The following is a 23,189-nucleotide window of genomic DNA, read 5'->3' as shown; positions in this document are numbered from 1 at the left end:
GATTACTTTAATTCCTCATCGTAATATAGATAGCGGTGGTTCTCAAAATTGATCTTGCATCAACATTACCTGTAAATCTGGTTAAAGCAGGTAGGCCTCACTCCCAGAGTTTCTGATTCAGTAGGTCGAGAATAGGGCTCAAGAATTTACATTTCTAACAGGTTTCCAGATGGTGTTGATGCTGCTGGGGTCTGGGGACCACACTTTTAAAAACCACTGTATTATGTATATAATTTAATTATAAGCAAATATTGTGAGGGTTCAGAGGCATCTGTGGGAAATGTTGCCATTTCCTAGACTTCTGAAACAGGAGAACTTTGGGGGATTCTTACATATTTACAGCTCAGTGACCATTTCTCAATTAGTAAGTCTGTTTTCTACCGTCTCTGATAAGTAGTTTTCTTCTTCTATCACTTACATTGAATAAGTATGAATATAAAATTCTGTATCTGTTCCTAAAAACCAGAGTTCTTGATACTCCTAATTTGGATCTTTTTCCAAAAATCTCCAGAAAGCCAGCGTCTAAATGATTAATAGGAATTTTTCAGAATAAGTATTATTTATCTCTATAGTGTCCTTGTAAAATAGATAACACGTGATTGAGGTGGTCTAAATTTTTGATAAGTTAAGATGATTTTACTTCTGGCTTTTAATATAGACTATATGAGAAATTAAAAATTCTACTTTAGGGGCTTTCCAGATTTCTCCTTTCTGTGTTATGAAATTGAGAATGATTATTTGATAAATGCATGTCAGTAAATCAGAAAACTTGAAGTTGATTCACATCCCTTAGAAAAACATTTTAAAATTTTGAAATATATTATGGTTTTTCATAGTAATATCCTTTTGTAATTTATTTTTTAAAAGGTTTTGTGTTTTGCTTACTATATTTAGTTATAAGTCCGTTGGGACATAATTTTAAGGGTTTTCTCCCCCTCTTTTATAAGTAGATCATATCTTGTTTTCTAAAAATTTCACATGAAAGGTTCTTAACAAGGTTAATAAGGCTTTCATATTAACTGTAAATTTTATTACGTATTATTCAGTATTTTTCTCTGGCATAAAAAGTAATCCTTAGGGTTGACTCTTAGAATTCTTTGGTTTTGCTATAAGAGACTCTTCATCTAAGGAAATAAACTGAGGGTTGCTGGAGTGGAGGGGGGTGGGAGTGATGAGGTGGCTGGGTGATGGACATTGGGGAGGGTATGTGTTGTGGTGAGTACTATGTATTGTGTAAGACTGATGAATCACAGACCTGTACCCCTGATACAAATAATACATTATGTTAATTTAAAAAAAAAAATTCTTTGGTTTTGAATTTATATAGCATACTTATTTACTTTTTTTTACCCTCACAATTTTTTTTATATTTTTAGGTTCCAATGATTCTGGTTGGTAATAAGTGTGACTTGGAAGATGAAAGAGTTGTAGGAAAGGAACAAGGTCAAAACCTAGCAAGACAATGGAACAACTGTGCATTCTTAGAATCTTCTGCAAAATCAAAAATAAATGTTAATGAGGTATGGTGAAATACACTTTAAAAAACTCTTGATTTGGAATTCAGCATTTAAAATTAATGAAAAAATAACGTGCGTGTATTAACACAACCTTAGGTTAATGGTTACTCCAGGTGCTTTGTTGATCTTACGGGCAAAAATCTTATGTTAAATATATGCATGTTAATAAGCAACAATGCTAGAATTTACTATGAGAAAAAGGAAGACTGGGGTGCCCAGGTGGCTCAGTCAGTTAAGCATCTGCCTTCAGCTAAGGTCATGATCCCAGGGTCCTGCGGGGTCGAGTCCCGCATCAGGCTCCCTGCTCAACCGGGAGTCTGCTTCTCCCTCTACCCCTCCCCCCGCTCATGATCTCTCTCTCTCTCTCTCAAATAAGTAAATAAAGTCTTTAAAAAAAGAAAAAGGAAGACTGGACAGGAAAGAATAGGGGTGGAAAGACAGGATTAAGTATTCAGGTATATATATGTGAGATGCAGGATGTTTTGTAAAAGATGGAGACAAATTCAAGAAGGCCTGCATGGTTCTTGCCTTGAAGGGGCTTAAGTCATGTTGTAGGGTAAAAGATAACATAGAAAAATTTGAAGAGTAAAGGATTGTTTTCTTTGAATGATGCTAAATGTTCTAATGATCTACAGTAAGATCTCTGCTGCTCCTTAACTCAGTACTTTAAGGAGAACCATTTTAGCCCTCCCAAAAAATAAACAAAAGCATTTGGCAGTTATAGGACTACCCGGTTTTACTTACTCCTTAACTGAACAGAATATTTGTTGGAGTTCATATGTATCTATGGAAAGTTAGGTTTTCATTTTCTTTTTTTCTTTTTTTTTGGGGGGGGGGTTCCTGTAAATTTAAAAACCAAAAAAAACTTTGTTTGCAGATCTTTTATGACCTAGTGCGGCAAATTAACAGAAAAACTCCAGTGCCTGGGAAGACCCGCAAAAAGTCAACATGTCAGCTGCTTTAATATATTAGATGCATTGTAGCTCTGAGCCAGGTATGTTAATTTACCTTTTTCTCTATTTTTATATTCTTTTCCTCTAACTTTTAACCTCAACTTCATTAAGGGCACTCTTTCAAGAAAACAAGTATAGAATGTTTTGTTCTTAAAAAAAAAAAAAAAAATGGTTACTTCTTTTTAAGATATCCATGAGTTAGTATGATATCCTAGGAATTAAAATAATTATTTCCTTTATATATCATCATCAAAAGTAGGGTATTCCACATAAGTGAATATTCTAGGTAAGTTCATCCAATATATACTTAAGCCCCATTGGGACACTGGTTTGTGCTGACAGTACAGTGGTGAACAAAACCAACCTTCTTTCCTTTCCTTAAACTAATTCAGGTGGAAGAGTCAGACAAGTAATTGCAAAACATGATAAATGCGGGATAGACTAAGTCCAGCAGAGTACTGGTAATAAGAACCCTGACACATTTATCATATGCTAGCACTCTTAGTATTGTCTGCGAATTCATTGAATTCTCACAACAATCCTGTGAGGCAAGAGCTATTATTCCCGTATTACAGATGAGAGAAGTAAAGCACAAAAAAGATTATTACTTGTTCAAGCCCTGCAGTTAGTGTAAATAGTGGGCCAAAATTTGAATCCTGTGATCTGAGTGCATGGCTCAGAATTTGAGTGATGAACTGGCTCCCAAGCCTGTGCTTAGTCACTGTGCTGTTATGGGTTATATAGGAGCATGTATAACTGGGACACCAAATTAGTCAGATGTAAACTGCGGATTCAGGGAAAATCTGTCAAAGTAAGAGACATCTAAGCTAATATCTTAAGAGTTCTCAGGCAGAGAAAACCACAGAAACACCTCAGAGATGAGACAGCAAAGGAGAACTGAACATACAACATTTTTATCTAGTTTTTTAAAACAATCATATTAAATGAGTTAATACTTGTAAGTCAGTTAGATCAGTGCCTGGTACTTGGTAAACCCTCAACTATTAGCTGCTGCTCTTTGCCAATGAGAATGGCTTTTTGCTCCTTTATCCTTAAAACTATATTTTACTCTATCTACCCTTATCCTTGGGAACTTGTAGTGTTTGTGGCTCTTCTGCTTCCTTTGTTAGTTAAATGGCCCTCTTGGTGGCACCCTGATTCTGTATCTTAGAGAGTTTGTCCCTTCTCTCCATGTAAGGCTCTCATTCCTCAACACATGCCCATTCCTAGCAGCACTTACGTGTGTGAACTCATACACTCCAATCTGCCCTATCCAATTTGCCACAGTCGGTTTGCTAGGATTTAGAAAATTACCAAACTCATTCAGACTCTGAGGGCTTAAAGTTCAAGGCATTTATGAAAATTGTCTCAGCAGCCACATCTATATTAACAGCGTTTCTGGAACTTGCAACAAGTCTGAACCCCAGAAAAACAGTAAAAAGAAAACTTTTTTTAGCCTAGGAATGTATGCAGAAGATCATCCAAAGTAAATAAATACTTGGCAGATAATGAGTTCTGATTTTACCTTTTTTTATATCACTCAGTTTTTCTAAGTTTAATTACATATGATTTTAGTATAATACCAGCTTTTTCTGACATCCATCTTCAAGTTGATAGAATTTGTTTCAATATGGAATTAGAACGTTTATAACTGTCAACTGTAGAGCCATCATGAAATAAATTCTTTTTTGTCTACTCTGACCAGCTTTGTAGCCACTCTTCCTGGAAGAGTAAGGACAAAAGGTCTTGATTTTCTGATCTTAGAAGCCCTAATTAGATGTGCATTCTATACTTACGATGTAATTCTAGGATTGGAAACACTCATTTTGTTAATATTGCTATATCTTTTTTAATCCTAATTCTAATAAAGTTGATCTGACCTAAAATTTTAATGTGGTGTTTTCTGTTTTTTTTCTCCTCTTAATCTTTGGAAGGTAATACACAGAAATTTGCACCACTAAGGTACATTCCCTTTTTGTGTCTAAAACTTTCATTTGTCTGGCTTTCAGGAGGGCAGCAGAGTAGATGAAGTCATTCTAAAAGAGATGAAAATGTCTACCCATGCTTTACTTTGCTATGAGTTGTGTGGTATATTGTCATACATTGTCATGAATGTAATGACAAGAGCCTGCATTATATTCATTTCTAACACTTAAAACACTGTGCTTTAATGTGTTCCTTTGGATCTGTAGTGTGCTGTTTTCAACCCATGTTTTCAATTTAATTTTTTCCTTTCGACAGGTCTGAAGAACTGTTGCCCAATTCAACAGTGCCAGCATTCCAACTTTGTTAACCTACCAACATCTTAAGTGGACTTTCTGTGGTGGTACCCTTTAAGAGGCGGATGAAAGCTACTACATCAATTTGCACATTCTAATCACTTTCCAGTATCACAAGAGAGATTTTTACTTAGATAATAGTCCTAGAGTATGCAGCTGGTAAAACCAGAGGCTACAATCCAGTATTACTGCTAAGAGACATTTTTCATCCACCAATGTTGTACATGTATGAAAATGGTGTACTGTATACTTTAACATGCCCCATACTTTGTATTGGAGAGTACAATAATGTAAATCCTAAAAGCACCACTATTTTAGCATAATAAAAGAAAGTCCAAAGAGCTCCTATATAGACTACTCCAGATAACTTCGCTTCTTTGATACTTGTAGCTTATTGTAATTTTTTTTAAGAAATTCAAGGTCATTATCATTGTATTGTACAAATAAGCGCTTTGATTAACACAGCTATATAGTTTTTTTAATTTTTAAAAAAACCTGTGGAGACAGTGATCTTGTCTTTAAAATACGATAGTCCTTTCAGTATAATGTCTTAGATTAAAGACATTGCCTTTAATATCTGTTGGGAAGGAAATGTCCAGACTTTTCAAATCTTTTATTATATATTTCCTTTTTTTGTTTACATAGGGAACAATGTTTATAGTTGTGTGTACAGTGGGGGTCTACAACAAGAAGTGTATATTTTCAAACAATTTTTTAATGATTTAACAATTTTTGTAAATCATTTTCAGGCTTCTGCAGCTGTAGATTCTCACTGTGAATCCCTTGCTTGCTCATGCATAAGTGTATTTGCAATACCAAATATACAGGTTTAGTATTTTTGCCTGTTAGTGATTGTTTCACATGTGTAACGTTTTGGTTGAGATGTTAAATGGTGGACGAGTACTGTGGATGTGAATGTGGGAAGTAATTTTAATCATGTGTAATTGGTCACAAGGCCTAAGTTGCAGTAACTATTGCTGTTTTATTTAACAATGCCTTGTTGCTTTGTATGCATTAACCGTTTGGGTGTAAAGATTGTGTGTCTATCCAACAGGGAGCCACAGTATTTAAATTGACCAACCTAATGTTACAACTACTTTGAGGTGGCCAAATGTAAACTAAAAGCCTTAATTAAAGTGGTGCAATTTTGTATAACTTAGCATCAGTAGTTCAATAAATTTGGATTGCCATGCAAGGGCTTGCATTATAATTACTTGCCACTTGAATGTGTGTTTTATGTAATGTTTTAACAGTGCTAGCAAATAAATATGGGTTTAACTTCTTTTTAAATGTAATAGGTGCATTTTACATGGTGTCGTTTCATAATTTAACATTTGGGCAAGCCAGGTTGATTCACTGATTATAGAAATAATGAGTGAAAGATGTCAGATTTTTTCCCTAGTCCTGTTTGAATATCCACATAACCACCTTTTGAGTTTTTTCTTGGGAAAGAATTTTGTAAATCAAGCAATTTTGTAAATCAAGCTTATGAATATATGCTTTCTGGGTAATGTTCAGTGGTTCTTTGAGATGTAGGAGAAAGAATTGAAAATACTTTGATAGCTGTTATGCTTATGGATTTTTTAAAAAATATAGGATGAAGTTATACTAAGAATATTATGGTTATAAAGATCTTTGAATGAAGTGGACTCAAGAACTACTTTCTTTTTAGATAATCTGTCTTTTAGGTGTGCTATAATTCAATTCTTTTTTGAAAATTTTTTTTTTAAGATTTTATTTATTTATTCATGAGAGACAGAGAGGCAGAGGGAGAAGCAGGCTCCCAAGGAGCAGAGAGCCTGATGCAGGACTCGATCCCAGGACCCTGGGATTATGACCTGAGCCGAAGGCAGACGCTTAACCATCTGAGCCACCCAGGCGCCCTCTTTTTTGAAATTTTTAAACAAATCTTAACTCAAACTTTCTCAAAGTATTTTTGCCAGTCACTGGAGCATATCCACAATCAACTAGTGATATCATTTAATATAGGAGTGGGTGCTAAGCTCTTAAATATATATGCTATTTGAATGGAACATTTAAAGGCTTTCATTTTAAGAAGAAAAAGATATTATTCCTTACAAATTTAACTCCGAGAGTTCCGTGTATTTAAAGGTTTTATGTATCTAAAGAAAAAAATACTCTCTCAGAAGGCCCACTTAATTAAGAAACTCGTCTTGGCAGAACTGGTTTTATTTATAGTCCCTGGGAGAAAGTTAAACCCCCCAAAAAGTGGGATTATAGAGCACTAAAATCACTTCAATTTACTATGTCCGATTATACCCATTTGACCTTCTTTGTAGGTACCGCCATTAATTCAGTTACTTTTAATAAATGTTGCCTGCCAGCTATGCAGTAGGCTGAATTCTAGGCTCTTTTTTTTTAAAGATTTGTTTATTTTAGGGTGGGGGAGAGGGGGAGAGAGAATCCTCAAGCAGACCCTGTGCTGAGCAGGGAGCCCAGCACAAGGCTCAGTCCCACAACCCTGAGATCATGACCTGACCCGAAATCAAGAGTCCGATACTTAACCAACTGAGCCACCCAGGCGCCCCCGGAGTTCTAGGCTCTTAAAAACAAATATTCAGATAAGGTCAAGTGTTCTAGGTCTGAGTATAGAGCAACAACTGAGATGAACTTAAGACCCTGCCGTTCTAGAATTTATACTTTATTATAGAGCTTCTCAGCCTCAGCACCATGGCTGTTTTATGCTGGATAATGAGTTGTTGGGGAGCTGTCTTGTGCATTATAGGATTTTTAGCAGCGTATCTGGTATCTACCCTCTAGATGCCAATAGTACCACCCCTATCCCCAAGTTGCGACAACCAAAATTGTCTCCAAACATTGCCAAGTTTTTCCAGTTAGATTCAGGGATGTGGATGTTGAAGGGCAAAATAACCTGATTGAGAACCACTGATCTGAAGGTAAGCAACACATTAATTACAGATTAGTGTTAGGGGAACAAAACGGACAGTTTAATATAACAAATAAGACTGGGCTCCCCTAGAACCATATTTCTTGGGTTTCTAATCCCAGCTCTACTACTTCCTAGCATGTAACACTACTTAGGTGCCTCTGTTCCTTTACCTGTAAAATGGGAATGATAATAACACCTACTTCATGAAGAGTTAAAGAGAGTGTAGTAAATGCCAGTGCCACCCTCTTGGTCTTTTTTTTTTTTATATTTTTTATTTTGCTACTAGAAATAGGACTGTGGTTTGGCAAAAAGCATCATTGTCTCATACAAAATAGTAACTAGCATAGGAATGCAACTCCTGCAGATGGACTTTTCTGGTGCTTAAATGGAAAAATACTAAAATAATTCAATCAGAAAAGTCATGAGTTCTTTTTCATGTCCCCACGGATACTTGGATAAACTTGAATTTTAGGAGAAAACCAGAATGACATTTCACCCAATTTTTTCTTAAAAAAAAAAAAGTGCATAAAACCCCTGCTTTGACTTTTATGTTGATGCAGCTGCTTTTTTCTTACATACATAACCTTTATCATGTGGACATTAGTAGTAGAAAGTTTTAAAACCTCCAATTAATGAAAGTAAATTTTGCTTTGCTTTCATCTCCTCTTTAGATGTAGATGTGGGGCAGCAAACTTAGAATCAGAACTTATCACCACAATGTTTTTTCTTTTGGTTTACTTCAATCTGTGTCTTCATTGAATTTAATCTCCATCTATTATTCTGTCTCCTCCCTTTTAAATCTTGGAAATGTAGAAAGGAGTTACAGTATTTTATAATTAATACTCCTATGACTTTATTTTAGAAATCTTAGTGTTTTCAGGCTTTTAAACTATTGGTGAGTCTTAACAAATTGTGTTTTATAGGACTCATTTTTTTTTTTTAATATTTATTTGGGAGAGAGCACAAGTGGGGTGAGGGGCAGAGGGAGAATCAGGTTCCCCATGAGCAGGGAGCCCAATGCACGGGGCTTGATCCCAGGATTCCAGGATCATGACCTGAGCCAAAGGCAGACACCCAACCAACTGAGCCACCCGGCACCCCAGTAGGACTCAAATTATTTTTTAAGATTTTTTATTTTTTTAATTGAGAGTGAGAGAGGGGAGGGGTAGAGGGAGAGGGAGAAGCAGACTTTCTGCTGAGTAAGGAGCCCCATGCGGGACTCGATACAGGGACCCCAGGATGATGACATTTAACTGCACCACCCAGGCACCCTCAAATTTTTGTTTTAATCTATAATTTGTTAACAGTGCATGGGACATCTGGTGTTTTATGAATACATGAGAGAAGTGTAATGATTCTGAGTAGAACTAAACCTAGTTTCCCATAACTGACTGTTGATAGAAAAATGCGTAAGTCTTTGTTGGGATATTGATAATACTTGTCAAAATTGGCTAATAAGCCTATTAATGGAACAGCTAAGTTTGTAGGCTTGACAGTTTATCTTTGAAAGGTAGAAGTAAAATACTGCTAAATAGGTCTGTTTTCTAAATGCAGATAACAAGTATTCCACAATGTTGCACATCCTTTCAACTTGCTTTCTTAAGACATCCTTGTTTGTAGCCTATAGATTACTGAGCTTAAGAATTAAAGATTTTATCCAAAATTAGAGACATCTGCCTGACTTTTGTATCAAAAAATCAACAAATGTATTCAGTACTGCATGTGTACCATGTTCCTGGCATTGTTCACTGTGCTAGGGATATAGCAGGAATGTTCTGCCCACATGGAGCATGCATTCCATTGGGGGAAAAGACTATCGGCAAATGAACAAAGCTCAGTTGGTAATAGTCTATTAAACTTTCTCACAGCTTTCCATTTGGGACGATGTAATGATTTTAGGAAAACATTTTTAATATGTATAAAGATCATCTATAGGCAGTCAATAATTTCTCTGATTTGTCTGAAAGGGTACGGAAAGAATTTTTACTCTTGTTACATTATGAGCCTAGTTTAATCTGATTTTCCTTATACAGTGATACAAATAATTACCCAGATTCAGCATTTGGGTCAAAATCCAGGAGTTTTTTTTCTGAAAACTAAACGTATTTTACAGGATTTTTATGTGAATAACCTTTTCACTTAAGTCAAAAGCTTATGGCAGTTTTAAAATAGGCAGAGATCAAAGTCTTTAATATTTTTGTCATTTGCCATTATTACCCATTCAAATTTCTATTTATACTGTGATAGTCTATATCCTCTGTGAACACTAAGTTCAGAACAGGAGACTCTACTACTGTCAAAACTTTTGAATGTACAATGTACTATGCTTGGGGCATAGAGGAGTTGCAAAGAGTAAGTGATAGAATATGCCCAGACCCTGCTGGCAAGGTGGTTCATGTTAATCAGTGGTGGGCAAGAGCAGTCAAAAAGTATCCAAAGAGTAAAAATCTAAAAATTCATAACCATAGATAGTTTGTGCTTATTATCTGTACTAATAATAATGACTAACAGTATAAATTGTACTTTGCTTTTAAATGTATGGACTATTTGATTTATATTTCTATTTTGCTCAGGTCAGTTTTAGATTCCCTGAGCAAATTAACCAGTGATGGAGAACTATATGGCTGGCAGGAAAAAATTAGTATTTCTCTATGCTGGAAATGGAGCACAATCAAATGGGTACAGTATTCAGTGGGTAGTTAGCAGGGAGCTACTCTGCTGTTGTAAATGGGAGTAATATGACTAAAGCAACAGATTTGATAGCTGTGTGAAAGCCCAGGGAGGAGGAATAGTAGAGCCAGAGTTAACCCAGCTAACCTGTGGGCTGCTTGGGTCTGTAAGCATGAAATGACTAGGGTTGGCGCCATCGTGAGAAGGGGAGCCCAAGAAATTGTTTAAAGGAATAACTGAAGAATTGGTCAGTGACTTAGATGTGGGGACTGAAGGAAAGAGATTAACAGGACCAGAGGGATGAGCACCAATGACAAAATGGAGAATTGTTTTTAGTGCATGAGCGAAGGAACTTTTTGGTGAGATAAAGTTGATGTTAAGTGAAATATTGTATTGAGTATATTCTGAGAAGAGGCAGATCTTAACAGTTGAGTCTTGGAGCCATTGACATACAGGAGGCAACTGAAACCATGAGTGAATTAAATTATTTTTCATAAGGATTAAGCATGGAGAAAGTGAAATAGGAAAGCCTGGCCTAAGTGGGCTGGGGTTGAGAAGGGCTAGAGTACAAAAGATTGCTATTACAAAGGGAAGGCAGCAAATAGCCTTCCATAGCCTGAAAATACAGCATCTTTGATGGCAAGGAACAAGACAATGTTCTTCTCTACTTGTCTTATGCTGTAAGCCAGCAGTAATTTCATTCTCTAGACACATCATAATTTGTATCTGTCCCTCTTTATACTTCTTGGTGGGGAATTGGCTACTAATCTGAGACAATAGGATGGTTTTGGAAATAACATCCTCTAATTAGTACCAGGTCTATGGATGTCAGTGTACTGACTAAAGTGTTTCAGAGCCAGTGGTGACAAGTTTTCAAATTCATCTGAACCAAAACCAAGAGGCATCTTTCAAATACATGCCATTGAAGTACTTCTCCATATACCTTTCAATAATATAAACATTTTTGTTCCTCTCAATTTTCTTACAAGGCACTTTGGTGTTTTACCCACAAAAATGTGTTAGGGAGATAAATTCTTATTAACTGGGCTCTTATCTGTTGTTGATCTATTTCTATTGCTCTCTAGACAGATATTCATGTTCTAGTTGAACAGTATGTATTAGTTTGTAGGGCTACTGTAACAAATTACCACAAGTTTGGTGGCTTAAAAGAACAAACTTTCTCACACTTCTGGAGGCCAAAAGGCCAAAATCAAAGTGTTGGCAAGGCCTTGCTCCCTAGCAGCTCTAGAAGAGAATCCATTCCTTGCTGCTGGCATTCCTAGGCATTAGGCCACAATCCTTCCAAACTCTGCTTACATCTTCATATCTTCTCTGTGTGTGTCTCCTCTCTTTTAAGGACATTTGTGATGGCATTTAGGGCCCATCTGGGTAATCCAGGATAACCTTATCTCAAAATCCTTAATTACATCTGCAAAGACCCTTTTTCAAATAAAGATAACATCACCGGTTAAGGCTTAGGATGTGGACATTATCTGGGAGCCATTATCAGCCTACTGCACAGTGTTTTACTAATTTTACGGTAACAAAGACTAGCATGGATCTACTCTAGGATAACCCCAAACATGCTGAATTGAATTAGCAGGCCTAGGGATCTCCTTTGAGAGATCCCACCTAGGAAAGCCCCAGGTTTAATCTACTCAGTAGAGATTCTTTGGAGGGAAACCTAGAATCAGATGAGACTTCCAGAAATCCATAAGAGGTATATTCTGGGCTAGTTCCACAATTCCAGAACCAACATAGTACCCATGGATTATTGCTGTTATCCCACTGAATCACCATCCACTTATGTATTAGCATATATCTTGTCTACACTACGTATTTTATATTTTTCAGTGGTGACAGAAATTTCCCCCTTCTACTGACTTAGATTTAGGAGTGATATAAATAACGAACTTTATTTTCTTACTTTTCATTTTCAGACTCGAGGGTTTTCCCTCCATCTCACGCCACCTTTAATCAGACATACATGATTTCATATTAGAAGTAAAGGAGCACTTCTGAAACCAAATAGTGTCATGATTTAGAAGATTTTACTCAACTCTGCAGTGAATTGAATGTTTTCTTTACTATTTTTTGTTTGTTTCTTGTTTTAGAAATGGGAGTGATGGACAGGCACGAATTAAATGACAAAAATTTATTTGAACAAAAGAAAGTACATTGAACATTTAAGCAAATTAGGGATTAATTTAGTCCAACCTTTTTTTTTATTATTACATCTTGCATTAGGGGTGAGGTGTCCGTCTGTAATCACTTCTCAGAACTGAATTTGGACCTTCTCCAGATAAATTTTATACATTAATTACTTGAAGTAATGGTAGAAGGAGACAGTAACCATCTGTGTGGTTTACATGTTAAGATATAAACTTAAAGTTCCCAGAAGTTGATTTAGTCCTTCTCTACTGGAACTATTCTGGAAAAAGTTCTCATTTCACTCATTCATTCCTTTGAATTTTCTGACTTCAGTAAAGCATCATACAAGATTTTAACTGGCAACTTTAATAGAGTCTCTATTTGCTTAGACTCATAAAACAATATCAATTCCTGAAATACATTTTTTAGCTCCTTGCAGAAGCTGGACCAGCTGGTAATTAACTATTTAGCAAACACCTAACAGCTAGCTCTTAATTTTTCAGGAACAAAGAGAATGTTGTTAGCCACTGCCCTAACACTAATTTCTTTCCACTCTGAACTAGTATAAGATATTCTTACAGTCAAGGCATTCTCCCCTTCTCAGAATGTGGCTAAGGCCCGATGTAGAGTTAATGCTTTTGTTGCCCAAGGCCCTCTGCCAAGATTCGTTCAAGGAGGGAAAAGAGGACAAGTTTCAGGAAGTCATCCAAACAGAGTAGATGTAAAATAACAAACTGTCAGCCCTGGAAAGGGAAGGCGATTTGCAAGGCCACCTCTGCCACCACTGTCAGAAGAGAACTGCATCTCCCCAAGAGTTCCTCTCCCCAAGGCTATTACATCATAAGGAAGGGCTGTTTTCTTAGCTCAGTTGCTCATAAAACTCACTGAGAGAAGCAGTAAAATTGGTCACAATTGGCTTAACTGCTTTATCTCACTTTGAAGAAGAAAGGTGAATTCTGGGTAGCAAAAGATTTTGTGTCAGGTCTCCTTGACCTGCACGAAATAAACTGAAACACCACATGAGTTAAATCAAAATATATTCAATATCTAGCTTGAAGCCTAGTTCGACTATTAACTCCTCTTTTCCAAAGGAAAATAATCTGTGGAATTGTAATAACAATTATTATATATTAATTACCAACCTGTTATTACATAGGAATCTATGGAACCATTCCATACATAGGCTATTTCTCTGCTTTCCTTTCCTGCTATTCTGTCAAAGGTGAGAGAATCACAGAAGTTTAAGAAAGCTGTCACCCAGGTTCCCCAAAACAAACTAAGGGGAATGATGAAAGAATAAGAAAAACTAGCAAATGATCCTTTAATTCTTGTTTTCTGGTACGGTGTTTCCATGAAAGAGACCTTTTTAGATTGAAGAACTCAAGCGCTAATAGTTGAAAGTAATAATATTAATCATTCCTTGGGTCCCCTACTATATGCCACTCACTACTCCTAAGCACTTTACATGTGCTTTATTTAGTCCTCAAAACAGTGCTGTGCGGGGTGCCTGGGGGGCTCAGTCATTGGGCATCTGCCTTTGGCTCAGGTCATGGTCCCAGGGTCCTGGGATGGAGCCCCGCATCGGGCTCTCTGCTTAGCAGGAAGACTGCTTCTCCCTCTCCCACTCCCCCGCTTGTGTTCCCTCCCTTGCTGTCTCTCTCTCTCTGTCAAATAAATAAATAAAATCTTAAAAAAAAAAAAAATGCTATGCAAGACGGGTTATTAGTGTCCCCTAATACTGCCAACAGAAGCATTAAATCAATAGAATTAAATATTCATTTTATGCATTGGAAAATGAAATTATTTTTGCTGATATTATAAGTGAATACCTCGAGGTGCCTGGCTGGCTTAGTCGGTGGAGCATCTGATTCTTGGATCTCAGGGTTGTAAGTTTGAGCCCCATTGTTGGGTGTAGAGATTACTTAAAGTCTTAAAAAATAATAATAATAATAAGTGAATACCTCAAAAGTTCAAAAAAACCACTATCTATTAGAATTATTCAGGAACTTGGGAAAGTGGCTAGATACAAGGTAAGTATGCCAAAAATTAATAGCTTTAGTCTATATTCACAGTAAGTACTTGGAAGTTGATATGAGGTAAACATTTATGACAAAAACTGTAAATCCCTGAAGGAATAAAGCTAATAAGCAAGAGCTATTATAAAGTCCTAATAAAGGACATAAATCAAGATCTGAACAAAAAATATATTCTTGAATGGGAAGACAGTATCATAAAATATCAATTCCCCCAAATTAATATTTTAATGTAATATAATTCCAATTTTAATTTCAACTGGGTTAAGTTTTGAAATTGAAATTTAATTAAGTGATCTTTAAGTTCAAGTGAAAGAAGTAATGACACTAATCAGCATAGAATTGAGTCCAGAAGTAGATTCTAGTACATAACAGAAATTAATATATGAGAAAAATACAGTTCAATAAGAAAGAATGTTAATAAATGATGCTGGCAGGGGCACCTGGGTGGCTCAGTTGGTTAAGCGTCTGCCTTCAGCTCAGGTCATGATCCTGGGGTCCTGGGATCAAGTCCTAGATCAGGCTCCCTACTCAGTGGGAGGCCTGCTGCTCCACTGCTTGTGCTCTCTCTCTCTCTCTCTCACAAATAAATAAAATCTTTAAAAAAAAAATAAAATAAGTGATGCTGGCACAACTAGCTATCCATCTGAAGAAAATAAAAGTTCAACCCCTATATAAAGCAAATTTCAGATGTTTTTAAATTTTTCAAGCTATAAAGTAAGAAATCTTAGAAGAAAATCTAAGAGACTAGAAGTGTAGTCTAGAGATAAAGAAGACCTTTTTAGCCAATTCAAGAAACTCAAGCTATTTTAAAATTAAAACATTATATATTTAAATTATAATAAAATTAAAGAATATTTCTATATAAAGAATATATATACAGATATATAATTTGCTTGGCAAAATATATTACAAAGTAGATTTGGGAAAATATAACAATATATAGAATACAAAGTTCTTAGAAATTGTGAAGAAACAATCCAAAGGAAAACTGGATGAAATATTATCAGGCAATTCAGAGAAGAGCAAATCCAAATAGCTCATAAACATAAAAAAATGTTCCAACTAGTAGCAGAGAAGTGCAAAGCAAAGTACCAAAGAACCCAACACATGGGCAAAATTCGCAGAGATAACTTATACTGTAGTTCCAGAAAGGAGGTTAGAGAACAAGAAAGAAATCCTATATTACTGATGGCAATGTGCATTGTAGAGCCTTTGGGTAAATCAAAATTTTAATTTGCTATCTGCTAATATCTGTTAAAATTGGAAAACAGGCATATTTGACACAGCTATCCTATTCCTGATAGTTACACCGAAAAGATGAAAGGATATATACACAAAGACTATTTACTGCCTCACACTGTTGAAGAAAAAACAGAGACAGGGTGAATGACATCATCAATGAAGAATAATCGAATTGATTCATGCAAAACATAGAACATTATGCAGCATTTCAAAATGAGTATGATGTTTATGGTTGACAGAGGGATTTCTATGATGTATCGAAAGTGGACAAAGCAAGGTACTGAAAGATACGTACCAGGTTGTTAACATGGTTACAGAGGAGGGAGGAGGTGAGGAAGTTAGGGGGATCTCAGTAGGTGAAAGAAAAAAAGCAAAAATACATCAGTAAAGGACGTCTGGGTGGCTCAGTTGGTTAAGCACCTGCCTTCGGCTCAGGTCATGATTCTGGAGTCCCTGGATCGAGTCCCGCATCTGGCTCCCTGCTCAGCGGGGAGTCTGCTTCTCCCTCTGACCCTCCCCCTCTCATGCTCTCTGTCTCCCATTCTCTCTCTCAGATAAATAAATAAAATCTTAAAAAAAAAAATCAGTAAGAAAAAGAAAAAATAGGAACACAAAGATATAGAGCATCCTCATTGTCAGTAGCAGGTAAATAAAAGTTTCTGGAATATAAATTTTAAAAGCTAGATGAATGTCATTATTAGATATAAAATATGAATGTAAGCATGTGGAGGAATAATGAGCAATAATAAAAATCACTGTGTGAAGCAGTAGTAATATGAGTGACTTTTGAATTATTCGTTTGCCCCTCATGTTGTTATGCTATCGTTAAGTAAAAATAAGTTTAAAAAAATTTTAAGTAAGTTATAACTTCATACTTAAGTCAGGAAAAAAAAATCATCATTCAAGAAGTCAAAGGAGTTTAGCTTTCTTTTATTACCAAAAATCCAACCTTTTTACAATGGCTAAAGAACTTTAGTTGATTTTGTGAAAGACAAGGAAGTGATACTCCCCTAGGATGGCAAGCAGTTTCCTAAAGATTAACCTCAATCATTTAAAAATTGCAAATAGGAAGCCAAGATGGACTTTGAAGTACAGATTTACCTAATGCCCTTTTGCAGCACAGACTAAAGCTTCCAAACAAGTTTCAAGGTCAATGTTCAAGACAGACACAGCTTTTTCTTGCATTACAGAGCACTGCCAATCATTTATGCTTTTAAATGTACTTCTATTTATAGAACCTGCATAGTTTGCTCTTATATGTCAATATATTTGTAGCTCAGAATACATTCAAAGTATTTTTAAAGTCAACTCCTGCTCTTGATTTATAATCAAATATGCTATGTTTTCAATCATTAAAATAACACCTTGAAAATCTTGTTAAAGAATGATTCATAGCAAGGCGCCTCGGTGGCTCAGTCAGTTAAGCCCATCTGACTCTTGATTTCGGCTCAGGTCATGATCTCAGGGTCGTGAGATGGAGCCCCAGATGCTGGGTGTGGAGCCTGCTTGGGATTCTCTCTCTCACTTTCCCTCTGCCCCTCCTCTCTCTCTCCCTCCCTCTCTAGGAAAAAAAAAAAGAATAGATTCATAGCATTATGGATGCATGATGCATTCTCTTCAGGATATAGTTTGATAGATTCTCTAAATTAGATAAGATATTTATTTATAAACAAAGATAACAGTACATATTTGGTAAGCTGCCTATTTAAATTTTTAATTATTTGTTATAGTGTTTCTGAAAGTCTATCATTTGGTCAGATAATAATGTGTGTTTTTTCCCTCTAAATTCCTTCCCCCTCTCTGCTCTCCCCCATGTCACTCTATCTCCGCCTCGCTCAGCACATGCCTCCCATCTTCAGCCAACACACTGAGGTCTGGACAATGACCCGCATTAGGTAAACTGGACTGAAGGCTAAATGCCCTTATCTGTGTTCTTAGCACTACAGAAGCCACTCCCTGGACTCTTGTGCAAAGCCCAGAAAAGAGGAGAGAACACCTGTGATATGTGAGATTGAATTTCCTGCCCTCAACCCACTAAGCCAGGCAGGATGAGGGCTCAGTCAGAACTAACACCATATAAGAAAAACAATTTAATATGACTTTTCTTACCCAGTCGAATTTATGGGCTAAGGTTCATGCTAGCTACCTTCTTTTCATAATAAAGCTAACCAGAGTATAAATCGTGCTATTTAGAGAAAAGAGAATGAAGCAATGCTCTCTCCAGGGCCCTAATAAATCATTCTTCGGAAACGCAAATGTGTTTGATTTACAGGATTTCTATGCCAAGCAGAGAAGTATGTGAAAACAGCAAAGTAAAATGCATAAGCTGCATTGTGGTTTAGTCGGAGAATGTCCTATATCAACAGGGAATAACGATTTTAGTTTTTCAGTTGCTCCCAAGATCATTTCCACTATCGATGAAGCCTGAGATGTCTGTAAAGAGGAGTCATTGCAATTGATTTATTTGTCTGGCAAACTTTTTGTAAGCAAATTCACCACTACCTTGAAAATGTCACTGACTATTTCTGCTTAAGACACTAGAAGCACAAGGGGCACCCAGGTGGCTCAGTCGTTAAACGTCTGCCTTCGGCTCAGGTCATGGTCCCAGGGTCCTGGGATCGAGCCCCATATCGAGCCCCATATCGAGCCCCATATCGAGCCCTATATCGAGCCCCACATTGAGCCCCACATCAAGACCCACACTGAGCCCCACATCAAGACCCACACTGAGCCCCACATCGGGCTGCCTGCTCGGTGGGAAGCCTGCTTCTCCCTCTCCCACTCCCCCTGATTGTGTTCCCTCTCTCGCTGTCTCTCTGTCAAATAAATAAAATCTTAAAAAAAAAAAAAAAAAAGACGCTAGAAGCACAAGCCATAATGAAACCTGTATTGAGCTAACCCTTACTGTTAGAATTCTAAGAAGCAATAATATATTTGTGATTTTATGTTAAAAATCTCCCAGACATCGATGTCTAAATCACAATTCAGCAATAAAAGAGTAACTCAAAATTATAGTTTCACATTTCATCATTCTACTTCCTCTTCAAATTGAACACAATTTAAAAGAATTAAGAGAAGCTGTAACACATAAATTATTCAAGGGTTCTTCCTGTTTTTAAGCTTCACAAGATTATGATGATAAAGAAATCTTTTGAAGTGGTAGAGAGTACTGTGAAGTATATATGATAGAGTATACGTGAAAATAAATTTAATCTGATTATACAAATGTAGATACTCTTACTAGAATATTTTTTGAAGAATTGAATCAATTGTATTGATTGGAAATGACCCGCTCATTCCAGAAAAATTTGAGCACATACTAAATGACAAAAGGTAGAGGTGAAAAAAACATATGCTCCCTGCCTTCTTGGTGCTAAACAAAAGAGCCAGCACTTCTATTGAATATTTGCTATATGTGCTGCGTGATAATATTAGCCAAAGTTTACTGAGTGGTTATTATATACCAGGACTGTTCTAAGTGATTTATACATGTAAACTGATTTAATCCACACAGTAAATCTGTTCAATCTGTTATATAGAAGCATAGACATCATTTGTCCAAGGCTCCACCAAGTAAGTAGGGGAGCCAGGATTCAACCCAAGGAGTTTTTGTGTTCTGTACCACCTCTCAAATTGCTATGTAAATATTATTTAATTACCAGTATAAACTGTTAAGGATAATAGTCATTTTCTCAACTTTACAGAGGAGGAAACTGAATTGTAGAGAGGTGAAATACCTCATTAAATGTGAACTGACCAAGATCCTACCCACTACACTGCTTTATTGGGAAGAAAGACCAGTGTCAACCAGGCTCTACATTTACTTTGACCCTACTTGATCTTGGAGTAAAGCATTTTTTCTTCAAACCAAATAACATCACCCTTTCCCCTGAAAAAAAAAAAAAAAAAAGTCATATCTGAAAAGACATAATGTACTCAGTCAATAGCTTCCCGTTATTATCACCACAACCACATCCTTGTCTAGAATCCTATCAATGTCTTCTTGTCTTTCCATTAGTTTTTCTCCTATACATGAAGTTCAAAAACACATCCAAATCTTCGAGTGCAGTTTACATTTCACACTTAAGTATTTTTTTTCTCCCTGACTCATGAACTTTTTTGTGAAATTCAACATTTTATTCTATCTCTTTTTGCCCCCTGATCTGAACCAACTTTGTATCTTGCAGCAAAGCTCTGTTTTGCTTCACATCATTGATGTTTTAACTACTTTGCAATATGGCTACTACTTATGCATAAAATGTCAGAATTTCATTCTACTTACTAAGATCTGATACATTTTGAGCAGTGAGCTGAATTAAATAAAAAATTATTTAGTTTATTTTGGTATATATATATTCACAACAATGTGAATATACTTAATGCGACTGAACTGCACACTTAAAAATGGCTAAAATATTAAATTTTATATTAGGTATATGTTACCATAATTTTTTTTGAACATAATCCTTTTTTAAAAATTATTTATTTATTTATTTGAGAGAGAGAGAGAGAGAGAGAAACAGCATGAGAGGGGATAGGGTCAGAGGGAGAAGCAGGTTCCCTGCTGAGCCGGGAGCCCGATGTGGGACTCGATCCCAGGACTCTGGGATCATGACCTGAGCCGAAGGCAGTCGCTTAACCAACTGAGCCACCCAGGCGCCCGTTACCATAATTTTTTAAAAGATTTTATTTATTTCAGAAAGTGAGAGAGAGAGAGAACATGAGCAGGAGGAGAGGGAGAAGCAGACTACCCGCTGAGCAGGGAGCCAAATCTGGGACTCAATCCCAGGACCCCGGGCTCATGACCTGATCTGAAGGCAGATGCTTAACCAACTGAGCCACAGAGGTGCCCCAAATGTTACCAGACTTTTTAATAAATAAATATAAGAGCTGGTTGATTTGAAGGGGAAAAAAAGAATAAAACATTGGCAGCCAAGCACTAATATCAATTTGCAAGGTGGAATAGTTTAACTCCATATGTTTTAAATAGTAGTATTTTAAGAAAATAATAACCAAATTTTATTTGGTAACTACAATGGTGATTTAAAATATTTATGTTATCCATGTTATGATCAAATAACTATGTTTGAGTAGGTAAGTTTACATGATTTTTTTTTTTTTAATGAGTGAATGTTCCTTTTCTCCCCAATGTATATCTTCCAGGTCCAAGCACAGTGCCCAGTACATAGTAGACATTTAATAAACAATTGTAAATGGATGAGTAAAGGCTTCTTCAGGATTAGATCCACTGAACTGCTTTATATGGAGAACAAAAGGAGACTTTACAGTCATATTTATATTTTTCAGTATAAAGTTAATTATTTTGCACTCTTCATCTAGACAGGGAAAAATGCTTCTGCTGTTATTGCAGCATCACCGAAGAAAAAGGATTGGGACTGGTCCAATTTAATCCATGTTGCTAATGCCTCTATCACTATGTCTTGAGTTTGATGTTGCCAAATGAACTAATAATTATTACCAAAGTAAGAATAAGATCATTTTTGAGCATATATAATATGCTATACATATTATAATGCCTAGTACTGTTCTAAGGTGTTACACATATTAACTCATTAAATCTTTATAACAACCTTATGATCTAGCACTATTATTACACTCAAAAGGAGAAACTGAGGCATGCAGTTGCACTCAAGGTCACATCGCTAGTAAGTGGTGGAGCTGGGATGTGACACTCAGGTAGTAGTCACGTGGATTTACAGTAAGAAAACCACTAACCAGCTACTTACAATTTACCAAAAGAGAAATTTAGCTCAGAAGGGAAAGATTGAAAAGACAACAGCCAGAAAGAAGTGCCAGGTGAAAGAATGCTTTCTTCCAAGTTAGGAAAGAAGTCAGGCAGATTTTGAAAGAAAGACAAACTGATCTCACATGCCATCTGATGTGATCCTAAGAAACACTCAACAATACCAATGTAGGGGCGCCTGGGTGGCTCAGGCGTTAAGCGTCTGCCTTCGGCTCAGGTCATGATCCCAGAGTCCTGGGATCGAGCCCCGCATTGGGCTCCCTGTTCCGCGGGAAGCCTGCTTCTCCCTCTCCCACTCCCCCTGCTTGCGTTCCCTCTCTCGCTGTGTCTCTCTTTGTCAAATAAATAAATAAAATCTTAAAAAAAAAAAGAAAGAAACTTAACATTTAAAAAAAAAAAAACAATACCGATGTAGTATTCCTGCATCCTGTCCTTCCAAATGTTTTTTATTTTTTTATTTTTATTTTTTAAAAGATTTATTTATTTATTAGAGAGAGAGAGGAGGGGGAGGGGCAAAGGGAGATAGAGAATCTTTTTTTTATTTTAAGATTTTATTTATTTATTCATGAGCCACAGAGAGAGAGAGAGAGGCAGAGGCAGAGGGAGAAGCAGGCTCCCCGCGGAGCCGGGAGCCCAATGCGGGACTCGATCCCAGGACCCTGGGATCATGACCTGAGCAGAAGGCAGATGCTTAACCGACTGAGACACCCAGGCGTCCCTCAAATGTTTTTTTTTAAAGATTTTATTTATTTGACAGAGATTGAGAGTACAAGCAGGGCGAGTGGCAGGGAGAGGGAGAAGCAGTGTCCTGCTGAGCAGAGTTTTTTTTAAATGCTTATCATGAGAAAACAATGGGGACAAATCCAAATTGAGGAACATTCTGCAAAAATTGGTCTTAAAGTCTGGAGGACTATTCTAAATGAAAGTAGAACAAAGAGACAGGACAACTAAATGCATAATCCTCTATTGGATCCTGTATTGGAGGAGGGCTGTTATAAAAGGCATTATTGAGACAATTGGGGAAATTGAATATGTTAATTACGGTAGTCTGTCGATGCTAAATGTTCTGAGTGTTTATTGTATTGGGTAGAAGAATGTCTTGTTCTTGATTTAGGAGATGCCTTCTTAAGTACTTAGGAGTGAAGTGTCAAGATGTCTACAACTAACTTTCAAATGGTTCAGACAAAAAACAAGAACAGGCAATTGTGGGGAAATGTTAGTAATTGGTGATTATAGGTAAAGAATATATTAACACCTTGGGGTGCCTGGGTGGCTCAGTCAGTTAAGCATCAGACTCTTGGTTTTTGCTCAGGTCATGATCGTGGGGTCGTTGAGATCAAGCCCTGAGTGAGGCTCCGTGCTCAGTGCAGAGTCTGCATGAGATTCCCTGCCTCTTCCTCTCCCTCTGCCCCTCCACCCACTTGCATGCTCTCTTCTTTCTCTTTCTCAAATAAATAAAATTTTTTTTAAAAAAAGAATATATTTGATGTGGGAAACAAAGACAGAAAAAAAATTATTAAATTCCTTACTGTCTACAGCCCATGGACAAGTCCTTGAAACAGGCAGAGTGACATTCCTCTAGGGACTCAGCTGCCTCAATGTTAATATTTTGCTAAGGGCAAAAAGCAATCTTAGCCTGACCCCCCAGGATCCTGTAAGTCTTCTT

General features: G+C 36.6%; 1 protein-coding gene across 1 annotated transcript in view; it reads left to right on the top strand.

Annotated features, from left to right (window-relative positions):
- The window catches only part of RAP1B (RAP1B, member of RAS oncogene family), a 46,941-nt gene extending 40,548 nt beyond the window's left edge, over nt 1-6,393 (top strand). The window contains exons 6-8 of the mRNA XM_035002192.1: nt 1,377-1,520; nt 2,395-2,511; nt 4,712-6,393. Of these exons, the coding sequence (XP_034858083.1) occupies nt 1,377-1,520; nt 2,395-2,481 (231 nt within the window). The 3' untranslated portion in view covers nt 2,482-2,511; nt 4,712-6,393. The remainder of the gene's footprint in view (nt 1-1,376; nt 1,521-2,394; nt 2,512-4,711) is intronic.
- The last annotated feature ends 16,796 nt before the right edge of the window (nt 6,394-23,189 follow it).

This window comes from Mirounga leonina, unplaced genomic scaffold (assembly GCF_011800145.1).
Source record: "Mirounga leonina isolate KUSES-001 unplaced genomic scaffold, KU_Mleo_1.0 Mir_126, whole genome shotgun sequence".
NCBI classification, from domain to species: domain Eukaryota; kingdom Metazoa; phylum Chordata; class Mammalia; order Carnivora; family Phocidae; genus Mirounga; species Mirounga leonina.
This window is presented reverse-complemented; position numbering and strand designations above follow the sequence as displayed.